This window comes from Eptesicus fuscus, chromosome 3 (assembly GCF_027574615.1).
Source record: "Eptesicus fuscus isolate TK198812 chromosome 3, DD_ASM_mEF_20220401, whole genome shotgun sequence".
Taxonomy (NCBI): Eukaryota; Metazoa; Chordata; class Mammalia; order Chiroptera; family Vespertilionidae; genus Eptesicus; species Eptesicus fuscus.
The window spans coordinates 44,803,612-44,814,590 of NC_072475.1; the positions used below are offsets into that span (position 1 = coordinate 44,803,612).

Here is a 10,979-nt window from a genome sequence, read left to right on the forward strand (position 1 = left end):
GGCAAGGGCCTGCCCTCAGCTGCAAGTGTGCCCTCTCCCTCTCCCTCTCTTTTCTTCTCTCCCTTCCTCTCCCTCTCCCTCCGGTCCACTCTCTCTAAAAAGCAGTGAAAAAATATCCTATGGTGAGTATTAAAAAACAAAACAAAATGAAACACAGAATAACAGGCCTCCTCCTTGGAGATGCTGAATATGTAGGCCTGAGAGAGAGAATTCTTGGCTCTGTGAAGATCCCTACATGAATTTTATTAACAATATTTGGAAAATTAGCCTAAGCCACACCAGTGATTCAAGTTTGTGCTTTTCTGTGTTCCAGGGAAGAATCAAATGATCTTTTGTTTTATTGTGTCAAAACAAAATTTTGCACATGTTAAGTACATAATTCTTATTCAAATACATAATAGCAGATGCAAAAGTTCTATTTAACTCAGTGAAGGGACTGGCAGGATGATAATGCTGTTCAAAGGAGATTGCCAAAGATGAAAGGCTGAAGTAAAACTGCTAAATTAGATAAAATCTGGCTAATGTCCTATAGGACAATAAAACCATCACTTTTTGAATTGGTTTGTCTTCTAGACAGAAATTAGTTACATCTTTAAAAGCGTAAAAATTATTTTCATCTTCTCACTTTGCTGATCGTTATATGTAACTTTCCAGGGCTGTAAAATGTCAAAGTATATGGAACTTATTTAATTGTAAATTAAATATATATAGACTAGAGGCCCGGTGCACAAAATTCATGCATGGGGGGGTCCCCTCAACCCAGCCTGCACCCTCTCCAATCCAGGACCCCTTGGGGGACATCCGACTGCCGGTTTAGACCCGATCTCTAGGATCGGGTCTAAACCGGCAGTTGGACATCCTCTCATAATCTGGGACGGCTGGCTCCTAACTGCTTACCTGCCTGCCTGCTTGATCACCCCTAACTTTCCCCCCCTGCCAGCCTGATTACCCCTAACTGCGCCCCCCTGCCAGCCTGGTCTCCCTCCAACTGCCCCCTGCTGGTCTGGCCCCCCTGCCAGCCTGGTCACCCCTAACTGCCCCCCCTGCCTGACCCCAACTGCTCCCCCCTGCTGACCTGCTCGCCCCTAACCGCCTCTGCCTTGGCCCTGCCACCATGGCTTTGTCTGAAAGGACATCCGGGTCTCCTGGTCTCCCAGTCTAATCAGCATATTACCCTTTTATTAGTATAGATTTTTAATATCAGCTTTATTAAGACATAATTCACACACCATTAAATTCAACCTTTTAACCTATACAATTTAGTGATTTTTTAGTATGTTTTCAGAGTTGTGCAACCACCATCTGTATCTAATTTTAGAATATTTTCATCAGTTTCCAAAGAAACCCCATACCCATTAGCAATCACTCTCCTTGGTTCCTTACCCAAGCCCATGGAAGCCACTAATTTATTTGCTATCTCTGTGACTTTACCTTTATCTGAACATTTTATATAATGGAATCATATTTTATGGCCTTTTGAATCTATCTTCTTTCACTTAACATAATGTTTTTAAGTTGTATCCATTTTGTTGAATGTATCAGTGCTTCATTTCTTTTAATTATCAAATAATATTTAGTTGTATGGATATGCAATATATTATTAATTCATTAGTTGATGGATATTTGGGTTTTCTCATTTGAGCTATTATGAATAATGTTGCTATGAACATTTGTGTACAAGTTTTTATGGATACATATATTTTCATTTCTCTTGGGTATATACCTTGGACTGGGATTGCTGGGTCATATGAGAACTCTATGTTTAACCTTTTGACTAACTGTGAAAAGTGATTGCATCAGTTTTATAAACGCATCAGCAATATAGGAGGGTTTTAATTTCTCTATACACATGCCAATACTTATTATTATTATCTGTCTTTTTTATTATAGCCATCTTACTGGGTATGAGGTAATACCTCTTTTTGGTTGTTATTTGCATTTTCCTCGTGGCTAATGATGTTGAGCATCTTTCAATGTGCTTACTGGACAATTGTATATATTCTTTGGAGAAATCTATTTAAATCCTTTGTCCATTTTAAAATTGGCCTACTTATTTTTTTATAGTTAACTTGTAAAAGTTCTATACATATTCTGGATACAATCCCCCCATCAGATATGTGGTTCTCAAATATTTTTTCCATTGTCTGGATTGTCTTTTCATTTCCTTAATGATGTTTTTTGAAGTACGAAGTCTTTAATTTTGATGAAGTCGTAGTTGTATATTTTTTCTTTTGTTGAGTGTGCTTTTGATGTCATACCTAAAACACCATTGCCTAATCCAAGATCAGGAAGATTTACTCCTATGGATTTAGCTAAGAGTTTTATAGTTTTAGCTCTATCTATGACCCATTTTGAGTTAATTTTTGTATATGATGAGAGGTAGGAGATTCAACGTAATTCTTTTGCATGTGGATATCCAAGTGTCCCAGCACTATTTGTTGAAAAGACCATTTCTTCCCCCATTTAATTGTCTTGCATACTTCAAGAAGATCAATTGACCATAAGTATAAGGGTTTATTTCTATACTCTCAATTTTATTCCACTGATCTATATATTTATTCTTACACCATTACCACTCTCTCTTGAATATTATAGCTTTGTAGTAAATTTTAAAATTGGGAAGTGTGAGTCCTCTCTGCTCTCATTCAAGATTGTTTTGGGTATTCTAGATTCTTTGAATTTTCACAACAATTTTATGATCAGCTTATTAGTTCCTATTTTTAAAAAGGCAATTGGAGCCCTGGACTGTGTAGCTCAGTTGGCTGGAGCATCATCACATACACCAAAAGGTTGCAGGTTTGATTCCTTGTCAGGGCACATAACTACTAGTATGTTGTGAGTTTGATCCCCAGTTAGAGTGTGTACAGGAGGCAATTGATCAATGTTTCTCTCTCACGTCAATGCTTCTCTCTCTCTCTCTCTCTCTCTCTCTCTCAAATCAATAAAAATATGTCCTTGGGTGAGGATTAAAAGAAAAGGCAGTTGGTTATTTAAGAGGGATTGATTGCATTGACTCTGTAGATCAATGTGGGAAGTATTGTCATCTTAACAATATTAAGTCTTCCAATCCGTGAATATGGAACGTCTTTCCATTTTTTCAGAACTTAATTTCTTTCAACAATGTTTTGTAGTTTTCAGTATACAAGACTTTTATTTATTTGTATACCTAAATATTTTATTCTCTTTGATGCCACCATCATGTATTTGTCTTAATTTTATTTTTAGATTATTCATAGCAAGATTATAGAAATACAATTGATTTTTATATATTGATCTGTATCTTGTAACCTTGCCAAACTCATTTATTAATTCTAATAGTTTTCCAGTAGATTCCTTAAGATTTTCTATATATGTACAAGATCATGTAATCTGCAAATAGAGATAGTTTACTTCTTCCTTTCCAATCTGCATGCCTTTATTCATTTATTTGACTAATATTCCTGGCTAGAACTTCCAGTTCAATGTTAAGTAGAGGTGGGGAGAACAGATATCCTTATCTTATTCCTGTTTTTAGGGAGGGAAGGATTCAGTATTTCATCATTTAATGTGATGTTAACTGTAGGTTTTTTATAGATACCCTTTATTAAGTTGAGAAATTTTCCTTCTATTGTTAGTTTGTTGAATGTTTTTATCAAGAAAGAGTGTTAGAGTTTGTCAAGTGCTTTTTCTGTGTTAATGAGATAATCATTTGATTTCCCCCCTCTTTTAATCTATTAGTATTATATATAGCAATGATTGATTTTTGTATATTAATACAGTCTTGCACTTTGGGAATGAATCCCAGATGATCATGGTGTATAATACTTTTTACATGTTGCTGAATTCTATTTGTCAGTATTTTAAAAAAGATTTTTTATCTATATTCATAAGAGATATTGATCCATAGTTTTTTTTTTTGTGTGTGTGTGTTGTCTCTGCCCTATTTTAATATGAGTTTAATATTGGCCTCATAGAATGAGTTGAAAATTTTCTCCTATTTTATTTTGGAAGAGTTTTGGTGTTCATTCTTTTTCAACTGTTTGGTAGAATTCACCAAAAAGCCATCTGGGCCTGGGCTATTCTTTGTGGGAAATTTTTTTGACTAATAATTCGATCTCTTGTTATAAGTCTCTTCAGATTTTTTATTTCTTCTTTAGTGGATTTTGGTAGCTTGTATCTTCCTAAGAATTTGTCTAGTTTGTCTAAGTTATCTAATTTGCCAGTATAGTTGTTTACAGTATTCCCTTTTTATTTTTGAAAGATCAGAAGTAATGTTCTCTTTAATTCTAATTTTAGTATTTTGAGTCTTTTTTTGGGGATCAGTTTAACTAGAGCTTTGTCAATTTTATTGATCTTTTCAAGGAATCAACTTCCAATTTTGTTTATTTTCTTTGTGTTATTTTTATCACCTAGTTTATTTCCTCTCTATTATTTATTTTTGCCTTTTTTGTGCTTGCATTGGGCTTATTTTACTCTTCTTTTTCTAGTTTTCTAAGGTAGAGGTTAGGTTATTGATTTGTAATCTTTTTTAAAATATATATTTTTGTTTATTTTTGAGAGGAAGGGAAAGAGAGAAGAAAGAGAGAGAAACATCCCTACTGGGGATCAAAACCACAACCTGGGTATGTTCTCTGAGTGGGAATCGAACCAGCGACCTTTGGATACATGGAATTATTTTTGAAGGAATTCTTTAGCTGTATCTCAACAAGTTATGTACATTGTGTGTTTTTTTCAGCCATCTAAAAGTATTTTCCAATTTTCGTTATGATAGCTTCTTTGACAAATTGAGTATTTAGAAGTATGCTATTTAATTTTCATATATATATATATATATATGAAATTCCCAATTTTCTTCTGTTATTCTGTTTCTAAAATCATTTCATTGTGGTTGGAGAATGTACTTTGAATGATCTCAATTCTTAAATTTACTAAAGTTTATTTTATGGTTTATAATAAGGAATATCCTTGAGAATGTTCTATGTACACTTGAGAAGAATGTATATTTTGCTGTTGTTAGGTGAAGCATTTGGTAATTGTCAGGATTAGTTGATTTATAGTGTGGTATAAGACTTCTGTTTCTTGTTAATGTTTTGCATAGTTGTTCTATACATTATTGAAAGTGAGGTTTTAAACTGTTGTTGAATTTTCTACATCTCCCTTGAATTCTGTCAGTTTTAGCTAATGTATTTTGGAGCTCTGTTGCAGGTCATAGATATGTATAGTTGTTGTGTTTTTCTAATAAATTGACTTTTTATCATTATAAAATATTTTCCTTCTCTCTAGTAACAATTTTTGTCTTAAAGTCAATTTTGCCTAATATTTGTATAGCCATTCCAGCTCTTTTTTGGTTACTGTTTACAGTGTAAGTTTTTTTCCATCTTTTTACTTTCAACTTATGTGTGTTTCTCAAAAGCCTTTTGCAATGAGTCAATTGAATATTCTCAATTTTGTCCGGGAATAATTGGGAAAACATCTTCACCCTATTTTGTGAAATCTCTCTTTCCCATGCATGAATTTCATGCACTGGGCCTCTAGTTTTATTATAATACTAGAGGCCCGGTGCACGGAGGGGGGTTGTCCCTCAGCCCAGCCTGTACCCTCTCCAATATGGGACCCCTCAAGGGATGTCCAACTGCCCGATCCAGGCCTAAACGGGCAGTCAGACATCCCTTTCACAATCCAGGACTGCTGGCTCCCAAATGCTTGCCTGCCTGTCTTCCTGATTGCCCCTAACTGCTTCTGCCTGCCAGCCTGATCACCCCCTAACCACTCTGCATGCCAGCCTGTTTGCCCCCAACTTCCCTCCTCTGCCAGCCTGGTCACCCCTAACTGCCCCCTCCTGCAGGGTTGATCACCTCCAACTGCCCTCCCTTGCAGGCTTGGTCCCTCTCAACTGCCTTCCCTTGCAGGCTGGGTGCCTCCCAACTGCCCTCTCCTGCTGGCCATCTTGTGGTGGCCATCTTATGTCCACATGGGGGCAGGATCTTTGACCACATGGGGGCAGCTATATTGTGTGTTGCAGTGATAATCAATCTGCATATTACTCTTTTATTAGATAGGATAGAAGCCTGGTACAGGGATGGGGGCCAGCTGGTTTGCCCTGAAGGGCATCCCAGATCAGGTGGGGGTTCCCTTGGGGTGTGGGGCTGCCTGAGCGAGGGGCCTGTGGTAGTTTGCAGGCCGGCCATGCCCCCTGGCAACCCAAGCGGAGGCCCTGGTATCTGGAATTTATTTTCCTTCTACAATTGAAACTTTGTAGCCTGGAGAGGAGCCAAGCCTGGGGCTCCCTCCAAGGCCTGCAGCCATTTGTGTTGGGGTTATAGTTGAAACTTTGTAGCCTTAAGCGGAGGCCTGGGCCCGGCCAGGGTGTGCAGAAAGCTTTGCTTCCCCTGTTGCCGGTGGCAACCCTGGCCTGCTCTCTCAAGCTCCATTCTGCCGCCATTTGTTTGAATTTGTTTACCTTCTATAATTGAAACTTTGTAGCTTGAGTGGAGGCTTAGGCCTGGCAAGGTCAGGTGGAAAGCTTGGCTTCCTCTGTTACCAAGGAAACCTTGCTCTCTGTGGCTGTAGCCATCTTGGTTTGGGTTAATTTGCATACTCACTCTGATTGGATGGTGGGCATGGCTTGTGGGTGTGTCGGAGGTATGGTCAATTTGCATATTTGTCTATTATTAGATAGGTTTATTAGATAGGATTCTATTTACACTTGAAAATATATATCCTCTGTGACTCTAAAATTTCTCTTCCAGTAATTTACCCTAAGAAGTTAACTAGGTATATAAGAAAAGATAGAGCTTCAATGTTTAAACAAAACAAATGAGATACAATTTAGTGTCTAACAAAAGAGAACTTGGTAAATAACACAGAGGAATATTAGGTAATCATTATAAAGGTCATAGAAGCCTGGCTGGTGTGGCTCAGGGATTGAGCGTCAATCCGTGAACCAGAAGATGGTGGGTTTGATTCCTGATCTGGGTACATGCCCAATTGCAGGCTCAAACCTCAGTAGGGGGCATGTAGGAGACAGCCAAATGATGATGAAGTTTCTCTCTCATTGATGTTTCTATCTCTTCCTCTCCCTTCCTCTCTCTCTAAAATCAATAAAATATATTTTAAAAAATATCATAGAAGACTATTCAATGCCATAAAAGGATTTTCACAACATATTATTAACTGACAAAAGAGGGTTATAAATAATATATATAGTATAATCCTATTTTTTAGAAGAAAAACTATATATGCATAGGAAAAAAAATATTAGAAGAAAAGAAATGAAATCATTGTAGGAAACAGGTACCTTCCATGCAATTATAGGTCTTTTTTTTTTCTTTCTGTTTATCCATATTCTAAATAACTATTACATGTATAATAAGAAAACAAAATTATTTTATTTTTAAATAAAGAAAAGTTGAAGGAACCCATAGTGGTTTTGTCTGAGAAGAGTGTTAACATGAAAGCATTCAAACCTGTAAAGAATTTTTGTGAGTTTATTTAAGCCAAACGGTCCACAATTCCTGAGAAGCAGAGTCTCAACGGATTTGGATAATGCTCAGGAGAATGGCAGTTTTTTCACTTTGTTTTATACATTACAATCAAAGGAGGAGATGTAAATGGGTTACATAAAATCCATTGGTGATAGATTAGGGAGGCGGGAGAAAGCAAAGCTGTGGAGGAAGGAACCTCTGGGATTGAATAAAAAGTAAAAGTAAAATGATAGACACATACTTCTTTTACTTAGTTGGGTGCAGGATAGTTAATGTCAACAATTATACTTTTTTTACTTAGGTGGGTACAGGATAGTTAACAGTTAACAATTAACATGATAACAATAACAATGAAAGCATTTATGGTCTCTGTCCTTACAATTATCCCACTGATAATTGTAAACATTTGGTTGTGCCCTGAGGGGTCCAGAAAAGGGGAAGATACAAGTTACCCTGACATTTTAGGTATATTATCTGAAATGCAAAAAGACAATAGGCTCAGTTAAGGTAAAGACTGACCTTTGTCAGGGAAGATATTGGCCTAGGCCAGTGGTCAGCAAACTCATTAGTCAACAGAGCCAAATATAACAGTACAACTATTGAAATTTCTTTTGAGAGCCAAATTTTTTTAAACTTAAACTTCTTCTAATGCCACTTCTTCAAAATGGACTCGCCCAGGCCGTGGTATTTTGTGGAAGAGCCATACTCAAGGGGCCAAAGAGCCGCATGTGGCTCGAGAGCCGCAGTTTGCCGACCACGGGCCTAGGACATGACTACCCACTATAAACTGCCTTTAGTTAAAGTTTTAATTTCAGACCATCCTTTGTGGTTACTTCAGGTCTTTGAGTTTGCAAGACTGCCATGCAGGCCTTCCCTGAGCTTGTCAGGTTAGCATGTGGCCCCTTTCATCCACAAGAGTTAACTCAGATGGAACATACATAAAGGGCTGCACCATGAGAGTTGAGAACAAGTTATTTAATTGACCCAAGGGTACAAATAGGGCTAAGAGGCACACAGTCTATAGACACAGATTTCCCCTCCATATAAAGAATTTTCTAATAAAGTTTGTTCCTTAAGAAGTTTTAAATTTTCCATCATTGGAGGCAATTTAGACTTGTTTGGGTGGTTACCTGGAGGGATAATCTACTAGCACATATATAAAAGGCTAATGTGTTAAGTGTCCCTCCTTCCACCCAACTGGACATTATGATGTGCACTGACCACCAGGGGGCAGATGCTCAACGTAGGAGCTGCCAAGCTGCAGTGACTTGGCAGCAGTGGTTCTTGGGTGATGCACCCTGAAACCAGAGAGGAGGGAACCCGATTCCTAGTGGGGCCACATGATTCTACCTTCGGCCATGGTTATGTTGTTGCTTGGGAACTGTTGGCCCGAATCTGGTTTACTGCACACTTGCATTTGCATTCAATATCCTGTACAACAGCAACTTTGCAGAGTGCCCTCTTGCACTCTGGAACCCCTCAGGGGAAGTCAGAGAGCCAGTTTTGGCCTGATCCCCGCAGGCCATGCCAAGGAACCACACCTGCCAGAGGGACCCTGCTCATTCCGCAGACTTTCAAACCACAGTGCCACCCCAGGTGCCACTGGCCAGGGAGGAACCATGGGAGGTTGGCTCTAGGGCATGTCCAGCCCATCTTGCCCAGTCCTTTCAATGTGCACGAATCCGTGCACCGGGTCACTAGTCTAGTGATAAACGGCTCAGAGCTTACCTTTTGCATGGTAGTAGCATATAATGTTGATTTGCTGTTTGTCCACACAAGCAGAAAGCAAGTTGATTTCTGTTTATGATCATTGATAATTGTAAAACTCAAACAACTTTGAATCTTCTCTCTCTCTCTTCTTTTTAGCCTGTTGGTATTTGCAGAGGTTCTCTGGGTCGAAGATTTGAAGTAAAGCTTGTCAGTATGAATTGTGACTTCTTTAAATCACAGGTATGTTTTTATTCTAATTGTTTGTCTTTCTGTGAAGAAAAAAAGCAGAACATCTATGTTTTAGCTCTCCCTACTTATCCTTTCATTTTATTTTCCTAAGATCCATGATCACTATTTTATTTAGGCTGCCCTGAGGTCACACCCATAGGATAGCTAGTTAAAGACCTGTCACTCTTTGTTTTAGTCCCATTGAGTTCCTGCAGAATAATTACGACTTTCAGAAATAAGGACCTCTGAGCTGGGATGGCTCAGACCCTGAGACATTAAATTCAGTATCCCAAAGACCCTTACCCTGAACTGACAGGAGAAGTTGTTTCCATGGAAATATTTGGTCCCTTTCCAGAAGTATTTATTGAGCACTTAATATGATACAGCCTGATGTAGTTAAAAGCGTGGTTGAGAGAGGCCACCTGGGTTCCAGTCCTGCTCTGCTACCTATGAGCTGTGTGACCATGGGCAAATTCTTACCTCTCTGAGTCATGGTTGCTTCATCTGTGAATGGGCTTGCAATGCTTACCTCATTCAGTTCCTTGTGAGAAATAAGTGAGAAGACTTGGATAAAGGGTACTATATTGGCAGAGAATAAACAATTAGTAAAGGTGCTATTGCTGTCACACTAGGCGCAGGGAGACAGCTCACTAGGGACTTTGAGTATGCCATTTAAGTTCTCTGGATCAAGCTAGCAATCAAGCTTCTACCATTCTTTGTTCCCCCTGGCCCTTATCTGTTTTGCTTTATAACCCTTTAACCAGAGGCCCATTCCTCTAGCTGGCTCCCCTTGAAACATTCCATCAGAAAGGCATAGAACAGCTTAGCCTGGCACCAGCCACAGCAGAGATTTCCCTAGGGAACATTCCCTTATTGAAACCATTTTTTATTTCAGGCTCTCACACCTGGAAAGCGGAAATTTCCTGTTTACCAGAGAAACAAAAAACCCGCACAGTCACCCTCCAAAGCTGTGCTAAGTGGATCTGTCCAGTACCTTCCTGAGCTGGATGATGAAGAATCTCAGGAACTGGATCCTGCGGAGGCCTTCCCTGTGCACTTGGATCTAACCACAAATCCTCAGGGAGAACCCCTCAATGCTGACTTTCTCTTCCGGTCACCTTTGATGATTAAGAAGCTGATTGTCCTACCTTTCCCCAAAGAAGAACAACGCTCTGCTGAGTGTCCTGGACAAGCCTATTTTAGCAACCCTATTATTCTCCCACCATGAGAACCACATAGAGGATTCCATGGGGATGTGGTGCCCTGCAGGAGATGAGAGGTAGTGGGGAAGGGAGACAGAGAGACAGAGGGTTTGTGAACACAGAGAATAGCTAATAAAGTGTGTCCTTTTGACTCCTCTTGGTCTCATCATTTTGGCTGGAAGTGGGAATGAGACTCCACTTGTACACTGAGCTGCATGCCTTCTAAACCATCCAAGATATCATTGCATGAATACTTGCCTTATGTCTTACACCTTTCCCTTTGTAATGATTACTGACTTTCAGCCAAATGTCTCTGATGTAGGACCTGCCATACTTAGGAATACCCTCCTCTATCTGAGCAAGAACATATTGTGAT

The 10,979-nt window shown here is 38.9% G+C and overlaps 1 protein-coding gene across 1 annotated transcript in view; it reads left to right on the top strand.

Annotated features, from left to right (window-relative positions):
• The window catches only part of FETUB (fetuin B), a 28,305-nt gene extending 17,567 nt beyond the window's left edge, over nucleotides 1-10,738 (top strand). Inside the window, exons 7-8 of the mRNA XM_054711464.1 lie at nucleotides 9,330-9,413; nucleotides 10,297-10,738. Of these exons, the coding sequence (XP_054567439.1) occupies nucleotides 9,330-9,413; nucleotides 10,297-10,629 (417 nt within the window). The 3' untranslated portion in view covers nucleotides 10,630-10,738. The remainder of the gene's footprint in view (nucleotides 1-9,329; nucleotides 9,414-10,296) is intronic.
• The last annotated feature ends 241 nt before the right edge of the window (nucleotides 10,739-10,979 follow it).